General features: G+C 34.8%; 1 protein-coding gene across 1 annotated transcript in view; it reads right to left on the bottom strand.

Annotated features, from left to right (window-relative positions):
* Positions 1 to 19,915, bottom strand: part of LOC118205639 (neprilysin-2-like) — a 161,792-nt gene that overhangs the window by 78,345 nt on the left and 63,532 nt on the right. Inside the window, exons 8-9 of the mRNA XM_085810971.1 lie at positions 17,090 to 17,170; positions 8,008 to 8,132 (exon numbers count right to left, since the gene is read on the bottom strand). Coding sequence (XP_085667097.1) covers positions 8,008 to 8,132; positions 17,090 to 17,170 — 206 coding nt within the window. The remainder of the gene's footprint in view (positions 1 to 8,007; positions 8,133 to 17,089; positions 17,171 to 19,915) is intronic.

The following is a 19,915-nucleotide window of genomic DNA, read 5'->3' as shown; positions in this document are numbered from 1 at the left end:
TGTCTCAAATTAAAGGAAAAATCAAATTTAAAAAGTTTCCCATTAATTAAGATTATTCATAAATTTCATCATAAATTACTATGATTTCCTTATGTAAACATTCAGTTCAGATTTCAGTTCTTTTTACTTTGCCGTACAAATTTGTTAAAGTGAAGCTGCAGTGACTTTAAAACCGAGACTTTTTGTTATTTCTATTTGCTTTGATACCAAAAACAGAAATGGAGAAAAATTTTCTTAATTACAAAATTTTTAAATTATAATACATTAAAAGATTTTAATTAATAACAAAGAAATTCTTATTTCAGAAGGAAAGTAAAAAATTATGGTTTAACATTCTGTTTTTAAGAAAGTTTCTTTTTTCATTTTAATGATTATTTTATATCGTAAAAAACGTTTCTTCAAAATTAAAGCTAACAATAATTGCTATATATTTCTATGTTTTTATCACTTAATAGAATTTGTTTAAAAAATTTATATTATAATTTTACATAATTAGTTATAATTATAAATTATTTATAATATTTTTGATTATTACTAATTAATTTATTATACACAATGTAAAGAATGCTCCTGAACTCTCTGCTAGAAAGACCTATGATGCTCTCGACTAGAGAGAACTTCGTTAGCAGATTCCTCACACTACGCGGACTATAATTCATTTTTAACACCTATTTTAAAGAACTGTGAATGGCAACGACGTAACTGAGTAATACGCATGCGTAAAGAGATCAGCCTTCTGGTCAGACGCCTGTGAGAGAGAGTTTTTGGGAAGCTCCGCCAGAGAGGTGAGGTGTGGAGACTTTGTTCGTCGAGTGATGACGAGTGCCATCTTCGTTAACGTCTCTGATCGTGTCACCAGCTCGGATATCTACTATAGTTTTCTAAATGTATTAATTAAATGTTGTATCTGTGTTATGTTGTGTGAATAAAAAGTGATGCATCACCACTAGCAGTGTTGATTCCGTTCCCACTGAAGCATCCACGACGTCACAACATATATAAATTCATTATGTCAGATTTATTATGTCATATATAAATTTATTATGTCTGTCAGAGGAGTTTGGGAAGCTCCGCCAGTGAGTTGAGGTGTGGAGACTAAATTTGTCGAGTGATGACGAGTGATATCTTCGTTAACGTCTCTGATCGTGTCACAAACTCGGATATGTACTCCCGTTTTCTAAATTTATTAATTAAATGTTGTATCTGTGATATGTGCTGTAATTAAAGTGATGCATCACCACTAGCAGTGTTGATTCCGTTTCCACTGAAACATCCACGACGTCACAGACGAAAAATAAATAAAAACTGGACGTTCCAACGAGATTTGTGTGACAAGAGACCAGGTATGTGTTCTCCAGAATATTCATTTCCAGGCCTGAAGAGTATAATGTAGTTATTTATTACTTATTCGGGAAATAAATTCCTAAAACAGAAGTAGCTCGTCAGTGCATACGAGTTTATGTATCTAACAAGATATTTTCCTTTTGTGGTATATTCGGGAAAACATTTTCCCATGAATTCGTAGCACATCTGTGCATTTTATAGCATGTCAGTGCATAAGAGGTTTTTGAAAACAATCAAAGTGTTGCATTTATATATCTAACGAGATATTTTTCTTTTGTATGATAATGGGAAAAATCCATTCCCGTAAATAAATAGCACATCAGTGTATTTATGTTTAAAGTTTAGCTATAAATTGGTGTGATAGAATCTGAACTGTTTATTTTGTGTATATGTGAAAGCACATCAGTGCAATATTGCAATTTTCATTTGTAAGTCATTAGAAGAAAATTTATGTTAAGTTCTTGTGAAAGAAATAAGTTGTTGAATGTATTAAAAACTTGTTACTTTGGTTTTCTCATGAAAGCACACCAGTGCTGTATTTTAATATGATGTGTTTTTTTCTGATAAGTAGAATGTTAAATTTTTATCATTTCATTGTATAAAAATTAAAACTTTGAGCAGTAAAGAAATGTTCTAATAGTGTTCTGATTTAAACCTGCACCTATCGATTTACGTAGTATTTGCGTTAGCCATGTGGTTGCCAACGGAAGTACCTGTCATGAAAACGATAGTTAATTAAAGGTGGCGCCACTCCACTTTTTTTTCTGTCTGGCTGTACTAAATGAAAAGAATTTGTTATTATTTTTTTTATACGAAATATTCAGCAAGGATGTTTATTCGTTTTGTGTTTTAATGGAAATAAATTCAAAATGATTAATGCTTTAATTAATCTTTTATTTTCATTTGCTTAATTTTGTAAGAAAGAAGAAAAGTTAATGTTTTTTATATCTCTGATATATTTTTATGTGTGTATTATTTGTGAATAACTATTTGAGTTCTGATTTGTTTTGAGCAATTACTTTTGTGAAAATGGCATTTTTGGGGAAAGCTAAAAAAAGGATCTATTCCTTGTCGCTTCAGAACTTGGGGAAGTAGCTTTAGAAGATATGAAAGTGATAGATTTAAAACAATTAATAACGAATAGTAAAAATTATGAGGAAGAATTTGTTAAAAATTTGTTAGAAAGTATTATGACTGATAGGATAGGAAAGGAAAACTTAGAGAAGCAAACAAGAACGAAAGAACTACAGTTAAAACAGGAAGCTAGGGAGAGAGAATTTCAGATACTACAACAAAATGAAGAAATTGAAAAGCAACAGTTAGAACTAGAATGCCTTAAAGCAAAACAGAACACTGAATATGCTAAACCTGGAGGTGAAACGGTATTTAATCAGAATTTTCAGAAACTTATGCCCAAGTTTAATTTAAAAACTGATGATATCAGTTTATTCTTATAACTTTTTGAGAGGCAAGCTAAAGTTTTAAAATTGCCCACGGATCAATGGGTGTCATATCTCATTGGTGTCCTTCCGGTTGAGGTAAATAATATAATTGCTAGGGAGCCTGAAGAACAGGCTAGAGATTTCCAACATATTAAAGAATTACTACTTAAAAGATTTAAGTTAAGTGCGGAGAAGTTTCGGCAACTTCTTGTTAAGACTCAGAAAAATCCGGATGCTACGTGGTACGATTTTTCTCACGAAATTAAGACTTTTTAGATGGGTGGCTCAAGGCATTAAAAATCGAAACATTTGAGCAACTCAAGGATTTAATGTTGGTAGATCAGATTAAAAGGCGCACGCCTAATGAGTTTAAGGAACATTTTATAGATGAATGGTCCACGATCACTTCACCAAAACAGTTGGTGGGTAAAATAGAGGAATTTGAAGATGCGAAAAAGACGATGTTTGGGAAAACGAAATTGGGTGAAATGAACACGAAAATATCAGGTAGACAAATGGGTGTTTTTCAGTCCACTGGTAACGTTTTCAAAAATAGAAAAAAACCCTCAAGGCACACAATTTAAAAAAGATTATAATGCACGCAATGTTGGGAAAAAGTCGGACTCGAATTTTGATAGGAGAAAAAGACTCCAGTGCTATGAATGTGGATCTTTTGACCATTTACATCCTCAGTGCCCTAATTTTAAAACCCCAAAGGCCGATTTGTATCGGATAAGCGGGAGATCAGAGAAGAATCTGTTAGATCCCTATACATTAAATGGAAGAGTAAATGATTTTGAAGTACCTATTCTAAGAGATACGGGAGCAACGGTAGATATTATTTGTCAGAAATATGTAGACAGAGATAGAATGAAGGGGGAACACGTGTGGGTTCGACATTTGTTGGATGATAATATGACTTGTTTACCTGTTGCTGAAGTAGATATTGAATGCGATTTGGGTACAGTAACCACCCAAGCAGCTGTTATAGGAGACCACTTAGACCAAGGGCGATATATACTAGGCAACCAGACAGCGGCTCTTCTCAGAGGGACTGAGAAAACTTTTTCGTCGTATGTCGGGAATGTTAATGCGGTCGTTACTCGATCTCAAGCACGACAATTTAAGGAAGCGGAAAATTTATGTGAGACGAATCAAAATTCTGAGCAGAATGAGTTAGAATTGGAAGAGGAGGACGATGCTCATGAGATGTCTGAAAACAGAGAGATATTGCCTCCTGTCGACCTTTGTGTCCCAACAAGTCCTGCGATTCAAATAGACTCAAGTACTTTTATTGATGAACAACAAAAATGTAAAGAACTTGCCCCTTTATTAGAACTAGTAAAAAGCAGAAGTAAAACAAGTTATGGGATTAAAAATGGGGTTTTAGTAAAAAAGAAAGTAAATAAGTTAGGAGGAGAAGAACATTTAATTGTTGTTCCAGAAAACCTCAGAGAGCAAATTAAAGCAATTTGTCATGAAGGAACTTTAAGTCACTTAGGAGTTCTGAAAACGAAAGACCGGTTACTAAAACATTTTTTCTGGCCAAATTGTTATAAAGACATTGAGGAATTCGTTAAAACATGCGACTCCTGTCAACGTGTAGGAAATGCAAGTGACAAAAAGAAAGCACCGTTGGTAATAGTACCTGTGATATCGGAAGTCTTTAGTTAGGTTTATGTATATGCTTGCGGGCCTATGCCTACATCTACTGAAGGTAATAAATATCTTATTACAGTTATGTGCTTAGCATCTAAATATCCTGACGCCGTCCCGGTACCGGATATAACTTCGAAATCTGTTATAAGTGCAATCTTGCAGGTACTTAGTCGGATGGGCTTTCCAAGGGAGGTTCAAACTGATCAAGGGAAATCTTTTATGAGTCACTTAACCGTTGAATTTTAGAAGAGGTTTGGTAGAAAAATTTCCAGAAGTTCGGTTTACCACCCCCAGAGCAATCCTGTAGAACGGTTCCATAGGTCAATAAAAAGGGTCTTAAAGGTATTATGTATTGAAGCTGTCCCAAATTGGGAAGTACAATTACCTGCCGCTCTCTTTGCCCTGCGAACAGTAACGCATGATAGTACTGGATTTAGTCCAGCTGAATTAGTGTGCGGGACCAACCTCAGAACACCTATCGCATTATTGTATGAAAAATGGTTAGATCCTCAGGAAGAAGAAGCTACCGTAATAGAATATGTTTTCGAATTAATCAATAGGTTAAACAAAAGCAGAGAATTAGCTACAGAGAAAATGGAAGAGGTGAGAGACAAAAGAAAGAAATCGTATGACAAAAATGCCGTGAAAAGGGAATTCCAGCAAGGAGATTCTGTATTAGTATTAGCACTGAACCAAACCCATAAACTCGCTCCTCAATGGAAAGGGCCGGGGAAAATAGAGAAAAGATTATCAGAAACAAACTATGTGGTTAGTTTTGAAGGGAATCAGGAAGGGAATAAAGTGTATCACATCAATATGTTAAAACCTTATCATAAGAGACCTGAACTTTTGAACATGGTGCACCTTGACAACGAGGAGATAGTTGAACCCTCGGAATTAGAGGAGGATTTTCCTTATATGTTAACCGACCCCAATGTGTTTGATTTTAATGAAATAATAGCAAAAGATAATCTTAAAGAAAGACTTAGTGATGAATAAATCCTGCAGTTGGGAAAGTTGTTGGTAAAGTTTTCTGCTATATTTTCGAATATTCCAGGAAAAACAAATTTAGTCGAACATGATATCGAACTAATCAGTGACAAACGCGTACAGCATAAACCTTATAGAATGACAAATCGACAGAACGAAATTCTTAATGTCGAGATTGAAAAAATGTTAAAATACAAGATTATTGAACCAGGACCCTCTGAGTATACTTCACCCATGATCTTTGTTGAAGCACCAGGTAGGGATCCTAGGCCGTGTATTGATTACAGAAAATTAAACTAAATAACGCGTACTGAGTACTACCCAATCCCCAATATAGAGCAACGTGTTGAAACTGTTGCAGCAGCCAAATTTATCACCTTGATAGACTTAACTAAAGGTTATTGGCAAATTCCGCTGACCCCTAGAGCCCAGAAAATTGCTGCATTTGCTACAAATTTTGGCGTATATAGGCCTTTGCGCATGCCATTTGGGCTTAAAAATGCTCCTTATTATTTTAGTAAAATTATGAGCGAAATATTGTGCGGATGTGAGAAATATGCTACCCCTTATTTAGATGATATTGCTATTTTTTCTGAAACGTGGGAGGAACATTTACAACATTTACATGAAATTTTAGAAAGAATAAGAAAAGCCAATTTAACTATTAAACCCTCTAAGTGCAAGTTTGTGCAAGAAGAAGTGCAATATCTCGGTCACATAGTAGGTCGAGGAAAACGTTCTCCAGCAGAACTAAAAATTGAAGCGGTTCAAAATTTTCCTGTTCCCACAACTAAAACTGAGATTAGAGCTTTCTTAGGGTTAGCTGGATACTACAGACAATATATACCTATATTTTCTGCTATAGCCGCACCTTGGACAGGTTTGTTAAAGGGAATAACAAAAAGGGTAAAATTGTTCGGAATGATGAATGTAACGAATCATTCAAATCGTTAAAAGAAAAGCTATCTAGTAGGCCTGTGCTACATGCACCCGATTTTTCTAAACCATTTATACTACGGACAAATGCATCAGATCAAGGATATGGTGTTGTTTTAGCCCAGAAGGATGATAAAGGGAAAGAACATCCCATATTGTATCTCAGTAAAACATTTACAGATAGTGAGCGGAAGTATTCCACCACTGAAAAGGAATGTGCCGCAATTCTGTATGGAATAAAAAAACTGAAAGTGTATATAGATGGGCAGACTAAATTTTCAATTCGAACGGACCATAATCCCCTAGTATGGCTAAAAAATAATGCAGGTAGAAATGGTCGATTGTTACGCTGGGCCTTAGCCTTACAATCTTATAATTTTACGATACATCATAAAAAGGGAAGTGACAACTTAAATGTAGACTGCTTAAGTAGAAACTCTGTACATGTCAGTTAAATAGACTAGTTATAATTTCTTTTAAATTTTCTTGTTATTTGATTATATATATTGTATTTTTTAAAAGATTCATAGTGTATAGTAAATTGTTAGCTTTATTCTTAAAGACAAAAATTTGAGTGTTCGTTTTTCATATATTGTATATGTATTTTTATATGTCTTTTTTATGATGGCCTGGTTATAAGAGTGGAGAGCCTTTGTAAAAGTGTGGTTTAAAATTAACTGGTAAAATGTTGAACAATCTACTGAAACCATAAACTGTGAACTGTGAAGGTTTACTTCTCCTGTGACCGGAGAAACAAAAACTGGAGGCGGAAGGTGTTTGTGTGTAGCGAATGCCAGCCTGAACTTGTATTTTATCCTGCAGGAACTTTAAAAAAAAAGTTTTGTTTCTCTGTGTCCGAGGAAAACAAAATCTGGAGGTGGAAGGAGTTAGTCTGTAAAGAATGCTCCTGAACTCTCTGCTAGAAAGACCTATGATGCTCTCGACTAGAGAGAACTTCGTTAGCAGATTCCGCACACTACGCGGACTATAATTCATTTTTAACACCTATTTTAAAGAACTGTGAATGGCATCGGCGTAACTGAGTAATAGGCATGCGTAAAGAGATGAGCCTTCTGGTCAGACGCCTGTGAGAGAGAGTTTTTGGGAAGCTCCGCCAGAGAGCTGAGGTGTGGAGACTTTGTTCGTCGAGTGATGACGAGTGCCATCTTCGTTAACGTCTCTGATCGTGTCACCAGCTCGGATATCTACTATAGTTTTCTAAATGTATTAATTAAATGTTGTATCTGTGTTATGTTGTGTGAATAAAAAGTGATGCATCACCACTAGCAGTGTTGATTCCGTTCCCACTGAAGCATCCACGACGTCACAACATATATAAATTTATTTTAGAAGTATAATTACGAATAATTAATAATAATTTAATTTTAAATTAAAACTTAAACTACTATTTTCAGTGTTTTGCTCCAAAAGATCAACCGTATTTTATTTGGATGAATCAGAAATGAGAAACATTCAAATTTTAATATAACCACGCCAATTCTGATATATTCTCTCTTAACTCTTTCCTTCCAGGGTCTCTTTCTCTGTTTTTTCGGTGATTTACATTGAAAATTTAGGAATTCGGTTTTGAAATAGCAATAGATGTCACGTAATACCCCATATGAATATTTCTTACTTCTTTGGCTCTTTATTGATGAGACTACCAAATTTCTTAATGAACATTATGTCACCAATAAGCAACATTTTATCTTCAGTGATGTTATAATTCAATAAGCCATTGAGATATTTAAGCCAGTTTATCTGCCAGAAAATAAAAAGAAAGTTTTGCATTTTTATTCGCACTCAAATTGTTATCCAACATATCATAAAACATAAAAAGCAAAATAAACCTCAAAATGAATAAGAAAATTGATTTAACGATGATGAATTTAGGACTCTTTTAAAGAATGGTAAATATAAAATTTTGTTTTCAGTTTCTAAAGAATGAGCCAGGAAATCTGATGATTTTGAAACCAAAAACTTAAACTCAAATATTTATTTATTTTGCAAAGCAATTGGAATTTCAGTGTCACAAAAGTGTCATTCCTCAAAAGTTTCTTAACTTTAACTGTATAAAAAGCCCAAATTATAAGCCCAGTTACAAAAACCCAAATGGAAGATTGTGAAGTCAGGCCGTTAATAGAATTAATTTAAACAACGAATGAAAAACCGGTTAGGAAGAAATAGCAGCCATTAGTCAGACGACGAAAACATATTGTTCTTTGTGAGAATCTCTTCCCGTTTTGAGATTACCGCAAATGAAAAGCTGACGACGGACAGATTTTCAAATTGCCTCTCATTTCACCGAGATGTCGAAACACTTGTGTTCTGTCAGAACTAGCGTTCAGCATACCTATGGGGGGATCATTTTGGTGTAACGAAGATTCTCCCTAACGTTCTTGAACGTTCTCCTAACGTTCAAGAACGTTATTCTTCTAACGTTTCTTCCTTGATTCCCCTAACGTTTCTACTAGGATCATGTCGATGTAAAAAAGTGATGGGAATCCTGCGATGCTTGTGAATCTCGAAATGTCAGGTCGACACTTATGCCCAAGGAAGATGACAGCTCTCTGAAAAATTAGTTAATTTTAACTAACGAGCTGCTTTTATTTTGCATCTTTACTGGCAGTTCTTACGTAGTCAAGCAGATCGTTTTCTCCATAGGTTATGTAGCTTTCTGAGATGAGCGTAGGAATATATATATATATGTAATATTAAAAGCACAAGGAAAAGACGGAACACTGTAGATGCGTGATTAGACCCATACTGAAGAAGAATTTGATTGCGTAGTATTTAAAGAACTTGGCAGTCGAGGCGATTTTAATTCCATTTTTATTTCCAAATCCTACCGGCTTAATTGTAATATTAAAAGCACAAGGAAAAGACGGAACACTGTAGGTACGTGATTAGACTCATACTGAAGAAGAATTTGATTGCGTAGTATTTAAAGAACTTGGCAGTCGAGGCGATTTTAATTCCATTTTTATTTCCAATTGATATTTGTGGCCACAATCACTTTGCACTTTAGTCGTGCCTTTCCACAACAGATTTACATTTTTGATATTGTTGAGAAGGAAAGCAAGCCAGCGAAATTACATCTCAGCAGAGTAGAGGGCAAAAGCTGAAGTGCTTAGTTATGAAAGATGGAAGCACGCGAAGAGAAAAGTTTTCGTTTACAATTCGGTGATTGGTTGTCAAGAGGCATCTGGTATTAACGGTTACGTAAGATCGCATGATTAATTTGAATGACGCAATGCAGATAAGTTATTACGATTTTAGAATAGAGAGGAATAATTTATGTTTATAGTTATATTATAATTCTGATTCATACAATTTTACCTTACATATTCTTTCTTCAAAAAGAAAAAGGTGTAGCGACAGAGAAGCCTTTTTAAAGAGAAAGAGTTAAAGCACTTACAAATGTAAAAAAAAAAAAACATAAATCATAAAATTTTTGTCCTGTAAAGTATAATTTATAAATATCAATTTTTTTTAATAAATTTTTAATTTTTAGAGTCCTATTGAATTTTTCAGCATTTCAATCCAAAAGTCTTTTTGTTTGAGAATTCACATAATCATAATTCTTCAGGGAAGGTTCTTGTTATTACAGAATATCACAAAATAAACTTTTACACAATCATTACTTATAATTAAATGTAATGCACATAAATATTTATGATACTTATTTCTATACTGATAAATTACATTTTAACAGCATATAATAATAGGAGTAAGCTTCAGAAAATATGGTTTCACCGTATTTGTGAACTATCAACATGCATCATATTTGTGAACTATCAACAGGCATCATATTTGTGGACTATCTGGCATTTAGAGATTTTACCAGATATTTTCATTCTATTCGAACTCTTTTTATGAAAAGGACTTTCAAAAAACAAAATGGACATTTTTAACAAAATTGAGGACTTTTGTAATTATCACTTATTTATTTATCAGTATTCCATATTTATTATGTTATAGTCTTAAAATTAATCATATATTGTATATATGATTAATTTTAAGTTAATGAGTCATTATTTATAACTCATTGTTTTAATGTTCAAAATTTCATATGCTATAAAGTCAAAATTTTATATGAGAAAGTCATGAACTATGATAGGCCATAGTTAAAGCTTGTACGCTATGTTCTGGATGTTTTCATGTCTTTTCTCATACTTTTGCTTCACTCCTGTACTAACGCTTTTAACCCAGGCCTCTCTTTTTGACGGGGGGGGGAAGATGTAAAATAAAAAAAAATAAAAAAAAAATACGATGGCTTTGCTCTCTGCGAACCAGCAACCTTTAATTACTTTTCTGCAATTCAGGATCGTCCCCTAACCCAGTACCTGCTAGAACATTCACGCCTATTACATAACCTCCTCATATAAATGCTGCGTCATAAGTTTTCTACATTTTTCTAGAAGCTACTCTGTTACATAACCATTCATATAAATGCTGAGTCATAAGTTCTTCTAGACAGATGCCTTCTCGCCTTCGTCCTGCTAAGGCTTCCGCTATGCTCCTCTTTCTTTGTTAGAACGTTATGATGTATTAAAATTTAAACTCAGTCGTATCTAATAGTTCAATTACTGAATAAGTTATTTGATTAACTTCATCTGGAAAAGTCATCTGCTATAAATTAAAATAAAGATATGCTTGCTGTTAAAAGTGAAAAGTCCTGTGTCGTCATTTTTCTCCGTACTTCAATCATCCCAGCTTCGTCAACCATCTGCCAGAACGTGTAATGGAATAGCCTCACCATTCGCCCACGATGTGTTGGAATAACTGAAAACATTACAGATATATATATATATATATATATAATTTTTTTCCTAAACAATAGTAGTAGTAACTTGTTTTCGCACTAAATGAATTTAAGATCATACAACATATATATATATATATATGTTAAATCGAAATGAGTTGTTTGTCTGAAAGGCGATTATCCGAGTGTGGGCATTGCAGTGTCTGAACGATGGAGCCGCAAGGTATTAGGTGTTGGTTACTACTTCTGCAAATCCTGGGCGACGTAGAGCTTCTAGTGAAGTTACTTGTCCAAAATCGTAGGCTACTGTCGAAAGTTTAAACACGTTAAAATTAGATAGATTTGTTGCTGCTCCTAGAGTAAAACTGAGTTCTGAATTTTTATTCTCAAACTAATGTTTAGTCAGATAGACTGTTATCTTTACTATAATGTTGTGACAGTTCTCAAGTAGAGCACATTTAATTTTTAATTTTATTGTGTTGTTGCCTGCATGAACTTTGATATGCCATTTCCATCGCTATACCTCTGCGGAATTAATTGGCACCTAATATTTTAAAATCCATAGAGCTAGGTATAAAATTACGAGAAAAAAATTCTGAAAATCCAACATAAGCGTTTTGTGAATGTACTGGCGATCGCATTAAGGTAGTGCTAAATTGTAAAAAAAAGAAATAATGATATAATGTTTCAAAAATGCTGTTACGATTTAGTGAATTAACTCTCAGTAAAACTGTACTGTATTTTGAAGGTATTTGGTACAGATCAGTAAAATGGCTCAAAGAACAAATGAAATGCCTGTACTGGAAAGAAATATGCTAACCTCAGCTGGATTCGATCCTAGGAAAGCGAACGACCCATTAAAGGGGTTAGGTAAATTATATACGTTTTTATAGTAACTGCAGAGGTAGACAAACGTTTTGATGGATCGTAGTCGTTTGTACGTTTTTTCGAAGAGTTTATAAGATATTTCTCGCGCCTTCCTAGAGTTCCTTCGTGGTGTGGTAGTCTGCACGCTAGGTCGGTATTCCAGAGGTCCGTGGTTTGATTCCCGGGGAAGGCGTTGCTAATTTTTCATCTTCCCTGTTTCTAAAAAATACCTAATGTCTCTACAAGTTAATCTCTTTACTGTACGAAGTACCACATCCCCATAAAACATTTATAGCGGCATCAGCTTTTAAACGCCAAGCTATAATTTGGTTTAAGTATATTGCTAAAACCTTAACTAGTCTGGTCGGTCCGCCGACACATATAAAAATTTTATACAAGCCGTCTTAAAAGCATTTTCCGCACAATAAAATAACATTAGAAAATGAACTGTATATTAGATTTCAAATGGAAGGCGAGGAAATGACAAAATTCATTGTACGAAAGATTGAAATTTGTAGGTTGTATCATGGTGGGGAAACAAATAGAATTCTTCCCAGATTGTTTCCGAAAGAACAAGATTTTATTGAACTTAGAAGTCCTAAGTCACTAAACGAGCTGTTTCGGTTATCTATGAAGTGCGAAAGTCGAAGGTTAGAAAATGAATACAGACTAAACAGAAATATTTTTGTTGTAGTTTTGCAGAGAGGATCGAAGAGATGATTAGGAAATATCCTGTAAAAGGTCAAGCTGATAATGTTCACCAAAAAAGAGAAAAAACGGGTAGTGGAGGTCATACGTCCATAAATTCTGAAAAATCCTCTAAGCAGTAGAAAATCTAGAACATCTTAGTTGCAAATATTGTTGAATGGTATACCGGTTAAACCGTTAACTGGTTCAGAGAGTGATCAAAGTTTCCTCTACGCTCAATTTTTCTATATAAGTATTTTCGAAAGTACAGGATCTTTAAAGTGACATAAATAGAGGAGTTCGCCGGATTTTAGTGAAAATTGCATTACATTAGACGTGTCAAAAGTAAAAAATGAGCCGGTATCTTTGGTATTGCAGAAACTAGCAAACTATTTAGTTTTCGCCCCAATTTCGAGGGAGAATATCCCGCGGAGCGGTCCGAAGGTGTCTCCCACCCCTCTTCCTCTAACACTAACCTCTCGAGGATGGCTTTCGGCTTGCCATGTATCTTGAGTGTCCCCCTTGCCACACAGTCATTCTACCCTCATCTCTGCAAACATACATTTCTTTCCTGGAATTCGAACTCGGGCCCATTGGTAGGGTATTCAGCCAAAGAATGTCTCTTTGATTCAGCGTCACTAAACACTATACCGGCTGGGCAGCTATGGACATGATTTATACTAAATTGGCAGTGGCACTGTTATCGTTCGCTTGTAGGAAGAAACCGCTAACCACAGCAGATGACTAGCGTGGCTCGTAGGTCTAAATATTAGATGAACTCTGACTATCAGTGAGAGTTGTAGCTTTGGATAGTTTACTGGAACTGTAATTTAGTTAATTTACTCTACCGCTGATCACAACAGATGATCGACGTGGCTGGAAGGTTTAAATGTTAGATAAACTCTGGCGACCAGTGAGAGTTATAGTTTTGCAAAGTTTACTGGAACTGTAATTTAGTTAATTTACTCTAAGTTCCAGGAAGCTGCTGTGCCAAGAACAGCTTTACTATTGCGCTTTTATTGTACTAAGTTAAACTTGCTAATGAAGAGGAAATAATGTGTTAACTTTTACATTTTGTGCTGCATCTTGCGTTGGTCGTCAGAAATTAGCAAAAGTTATATTTCCTCGCCATACAGAGGTAAATTCTAAGGGTGAACAGGATAGAAGAAGCTTATTAGGCAATTATTATCTTGTAATCGTTATAAGGATATGACAGCGAAATGCTACATGTTCCAACCTACGAAATATCTGAACCGAATTCTGTTTCGCTTATAACATTTCTTTCAGCCCTGAGTTAAATTGGCATTGTCAGTAATGATCGAAAATGTGTCTCACTTTGCCTCGACAGAGAAAAATAGAGAAAGAGTGAGCAACTGAGGAAAATTCGTTTCTCCACACGGTAGTGCTCTTACTTCAGAAGGAAAATATCTTCAGATTAATTAGGGGCAAAATAAAGAAGTCAAAGGCAAAATAAAGAAGCAGTTTTACATGACTTTCGGGGAATTCTGTGTTCAAAATACACTAGTGTGCAAAATTTAAGTAACATTTCTGATTTTCCCTCGCAATTTCACAAACATCAACTGGGAGACATGAAATGTAGACCCACACCAGTGTGTCTAAATGTCAGTCCAGTGTGTGCCAGTGTGTCAGCCCAGTTCGGAACAGACGGAAAAGAAAACAGCGAGACACCGGCCATGTGTATCTTACATGAAACATTTCGAGCTACTTTCGACTCCTCCATTACTCAAAAACTTATAGACCTACAAACAATTTTGTATACATAATAGAGCTCCCTTGAGCACCCAGAGAGACCCAAGTTTCTTTGATCTACCTCTTATAGTTATGGAATTGTTGAGGTCTGAAAAGTGTCATTTTTATCACTCACTGACTGACAGACATCAGAAACCTAGACCACTTCTAAACGACTTAGATACTTGAAATTTGGCATCAAAGTAGATCATTAAGCATATACAAAGAAAAAATCTAAAACATGAAAAAACTACATTATTATCGACTTTAAACCAAATAAACTCATTACGAGCATTTGACAACGTCACCAGTAGATGACTTAATACCGATCGCCGAATTCCGCGCCACTCAGATGCTAATCAACTTTGCCGAAAGTAAAGAATCAAAACCTGTTTATAATAGAGGAAATGATAGCGCAGAGGTAGATTGTAGGACCGGCTCTTTATTCATTTTGGTAGTGGGTTCGCCGCTAAATACGGCGATAAAGTAACTACAGCGATATTGAGAAAAGAATGTAAACTTTCAAACGATAAAAGGGTTTTGGTTTAGTAACTCAAATTTAAGTAACGAAACAGATGCCAGATGCAAATAAAACAATAGTAGTAAAAAGACGAAACATGAATATATACTTTAAAATAAGAATTAAACATTTATATTGTTTAATAATTAAAAATAGCTGTTTAAACTTCCTGTTTTTATTTTACGTCCCTTTAAAATTCTAAAACTTTAAAAAAAACTACATTATTATCGAGGTTAAGTCAAATAAAATTAGAATCCCTAAACCAAAATTAACGATTAATTGATATTATAAATAATTTTTAAGCGATGCCTGACAAAACGGTATTTTTGCCTGCCTCTTAAAATATGTGTAACCAGCTCAATAATGCAATGTTTCTAAGTATGGAACAGTCAGATATCAGATTATATTCCACAGATGAAATAGACTGCCCGCGGTACTTAACTAAACAAACAAGGGAAGCTTTAAAGAAAAATGAGGATAATTCTTCATTAACTGCAGGCTTAGAAAATGTCAGGTTTAGTCAAAATAGGAGCGCGTGGAATGCTGCGTAAGAACATAGACGTTAGCAAGTGGCTGGTAAATTGATCGATTGGAGAAATAAGAAAAAAATACTTTGGAACGTCGACAACCATAACAAAGCAAGAAAAATTTTAATTAAATTCAGCCATAATATACTATACAAGTTAGAACGAGTGAAGACCTAGTGTCAGATAATGAATAATTCATATGTTCACCAAAAACAATGCAATAAGAATTCACAGATCACAAGGCCTTAGCACGACTTTGTTCGATTCCGCCCCCAAATTTGAAAGAGAGATCCCCTGACGATCTTCCGCCCCTCTTCCCTCTTCCCTTACTAACAACCTCTCGAGAGGCATTTCGACTCGCTGCATATTTTGAATGTCCCCATGCCGCACAGACACCATACATTTATGCCCCCGGGGGTCGACGTAGAGAATTCTGCGAAGCTACTGGCTAGGATCTGTACCTAGGCAGTCTCGGCCACGGGGGTATAAAATTTATGAACTTGGTGGTTCTGAAGGCTCTGGGAAAGGTCACTCATTGGCCGGTCTCGGAGTCTGGCATGTCCTAGCGCGGCGTGGTGCTAGTAACCCGGGGGTTATCCCCCGGGGTCGCTGGGTAATGTCCCGCTGCGACGGGCTCGCCCGAGCGACTGGCAGGAGCATTAGACGACCGGTGCTGCCTGGTGTCATATCCAGGTGGTGCGCGGCTCTACTGGAGGGCAATAGTGGAGGTTGAACCTCCACGACGTCCCCAAAGGTAGAGTCGACCTGTAGTGAGATTAAGTTTACTCGGAGCAGGGCAGCCGAAATGCTACCATACATTTATGAGTATCCATGCCTTTACCAAGATTTGAAGCCAGTCCCAGGTACGCTAGTCAGTGTCACTAAATATTTCCCGGGTGAGCGGCTCTTTTCAGTCTTTCTTTGTAAACTCTAATAAAGCGAACATATTTTAAGGGTCTTGAAAACATATTTTAAGGGTTAGTTAGTATGGGAAATCATTACCAGTCGACTATTAGTACATCGCTAGTTTCACCCATACACCTGTGCTGTGAAGATAGTCCCTGCAAAGAATTTCGATGCACTATGCTTTAGTTGTTTTTTTAAGACTGTGTATTAAAAACCGTAATGTAATTGAATTTTCAAAAATGTTAGCAACACTAAGAAATGATCATCTTAGGAAGTATTTATCATGAAAAACTTTACTACATTTCCTACGCCGCATTCAATTATGTTATAAAACTTGGAAGCAAAAGAATATATTTGCTGCAGCAACATAATCAAACGAATTATATTCATATTATTTCATCGTATGACTCGTGGATTTTTGTATTCATTTGATGTCTACGCTTCGAAAACTAATTACTTGTTGCATTATATATAACAAGGGATTAAATGCGATTATCTGATGAAGTTTTATTGGTTTTAAGTACACATTTATATTCGCGAACTGAAAACCCTTTTTTAATGTGCCATATATTATGTTGTGTATAACTTTATAATATACTTTATAACTTATACGAATGAGACTTATTTTTTTTAATTTACGGTTAGTTTTAAAGTTAGTAAATTATGAATAAAAGGTTTTATAAAACAATAACTTAACCTCTGGTACTTCCTTCTGAAGCTCCTTTACGGTAAAACGTAACTTTGGGGGTTGTTGTCCCTTTTGTCTGCCTGTTGAAATCTATGGAGAGAAAAATGTTCAGCTAAAAGCACATTTACCACATCAAATAGAAAAACAAAAAGTTTGAGTCAATAATGAAAATAAACGATAAAATGAGCATTCGTTTGAGCTATTTATCAGTTTTCAAGATTTTTCTCACACAAAACGTAAATTTTGTTATTTTAAAATTTGTAAATGCGTTAGAGAAGAAACATAAGTTGATTTTATAAAATTAACATTGATCTTCCTTTAATAGGAGTAAATTAAAGCGAACTGACCTAAAATCGTATTTAAAATTTCAAAGGAAATAGGCAGTTTAGAGCAATTTCTAAAAACGCTGATATTTAGACCTAGAAGTATAGGTGATAAAATTGTAAATTTCTGGAAGATCTTTAAGTAAAAAATCTTTTCTTAATGATCCAAAGAAAAAAAGTTATTTTAAGCTTTCTTAATAAATAATAAGAATATGTTAGTTTTTAAAAATTATTCTCTGTACTGAGTTTTGGCACATGAAGGATCTTTAATGATGAATTAGTGGATATTTGAGCAAAATAAGATGAAACTTCTCTCTTATCTAAAGACCTAAGTATTCCCTCGCCATTAATATGCCTCAGAAAAATCTGTAAAAGAAGTGGTCAAGAATTAAGATACAACAACACGCCGAACAAACACTAATTCAGAAGTTAAACAACAAAAATCAGCGTAATATTTTTCAAATTTTCACAGGACTAGTTTGGATGGTTTTACCGAACCATCATTCTCAGCTGCAAAAGCGCAAAGGAACGAGATAAGATATAATGATTAGATAAGATAAACTAAGAAAATCTGGACAGGAGACAAGCAATTGGCGCCATCTGTTGATGAAACCAGAACTAAAACATAATTTCTTTTAAAAAGGCTGAAGGCAAAGATGGATTGGAATTAGGGTTGTTAACTAGAACTGAAAGATTTTTTTAATGTGAAATGCCTACAGAAAATCCAGTTCACCAATGGAAGATGTTTTTAAATAATTTTGGCAGCAGAAAAATTGAAGTTTATTCTCCCATCAATAAAATTCGAGTTCCATACTCAACGACCGCATTCCGGATATGAATTCCTGGGGTATTTACAGGATTTCTTGCCAGTGTGGCTTAATTTACATTGGCCAAATTAACAGAACCTTGAGATTTCGTGTTAAGGAACATGAGGCATATGTTAGAAAAAAGGAAACACTGAAGTCTTCTGTTGCCCAACATTGTTGGTCCGAAAATCACACTTTAAATTTTTCTGCTGCCAACATTATTCAAAAAACATCTTCCACTGGTGAACTGGATTTTTCAGGGGCATTTCACATTCAAAAAAATCTTTCTGTTCTAGTTAACGACCCTAATTCCAATCCATCTTTGCCTTGAGCCTTTAGAGAAATTATGTTTTAGTTCTGGTTTCATCAACAGATGGCGCCAGTGGCTTATCTCCTATCCAGGCTTTCTTATCTTATCTTATCTAATCATTATATCTTATCTCGTTCATTTGCGCTTTTGCAGCTGAGGATGATGGTTCGGTAAAACCATCGAAACTAGTCCTGTGAAAATTTGAAAAATATTACTCTGATTTTTGTTGTTTGACTTCTGAATTAAGTGGTCAAGAATAATGAGAAGCAGCAGTAAGTCTCATCAATAACTGGCAATTGAACTCATCATCTAACTCGTAATCTCATGCACTTATAAATTAAAACTAATATTGATTTACTTTATACCATATTGAATATTGCCCATTCCCTCTTGATTTAGTCTTTCTCTGATCAAAATCCAGAACTCTCAAAATAGGACATCGGCCACTAGCATACTTGCTATAAATCGAAGAAATGTGTGGAAGACGTGCAGTGTGTCTTCAAAATATTCATAGTTGCATAACTATGCTCTCTAAACGATAGGTTAACAACCCAGTGATTAGCCGTCCCGTTAGCTGAGCGAAATGCAAAATATCTATTTATTTCCTAATAAGTCATATGCCAGCCAGATTTGCAAACGTTGGCTTAAGGTGCAAGAAGAATGAAAAAATGGAAGGGTTTAAATAATTGGTCTTTTGAAAACTTTCCCTCCAAGAAAATTCCACTTATGCGAATCAGTCCAGGGCTTAGGAAAGTGTTTTATTCGTAATAATATTAAAGAAAGCGCTTTGCATGGCAAAATTCAGGGACTCAGGAAATGTCTTGTAGAAAATATAAATGAAATAATATCTGTTGCACAAAAGAATGCTTACTTTCATTTGCAATGACAACGTGTTGTATTACACCATACTTTTCATTGCATGATCGCAGTTAGTATACAGTTAGCGCTCGTTTAAATGCATATACTTTAAATGATTACTGAATAAAATTTATTGCCATCCCAGTTTCAGGCAATGGGGTAATATTTTCATTTGTGGCCCAAAAGTAAAGTTACCTTAATACTAAAAGTAAAAAAGGTGGATAAAGAAAGACTAAAGTTTGGTCAGTTTGATCATCCTTAAAAGTTTATAAAATGAATACTTTTCTAAGTTTACCTTTTGTTTACTTTTAAGTCAAGCCTCTTGTGATTGGCAATTATAATTTCATTCTGCCTAATTTTCCAAAACGTAATTTCGTACGGCTGTATACTATTTTCTTCCTTTTTATAGCAAACTCTTTACTTACAATATTTTTCATTTTATTGCATTTATTTTATAAACACAGGCACATAAACATAGTGCCATGTTACGCTCCAACAGCCGATAACAAAGGCAGTGCGCTTTTAGCGGAAGACTTCA

This window comes from Stegodyphus dumicola, chromosome 2 (genome assembly GCF_044657685.1).
Source record: "Stegodyphus dumicola isolate Sdum_Otavi_A_Nest chromosome 2, ASM4465768v1".
Taxonomy (NCBI): domain Eukaryota; kingdom Metazoa; phylum Arthropoda; class Arachnida; order Araneae; family Eresidae; genus Stegodyphus; species Stegodyphus dumicola.
This window is presented reverse-complemented; position numbering and strand designations above follow the sequence as displayed.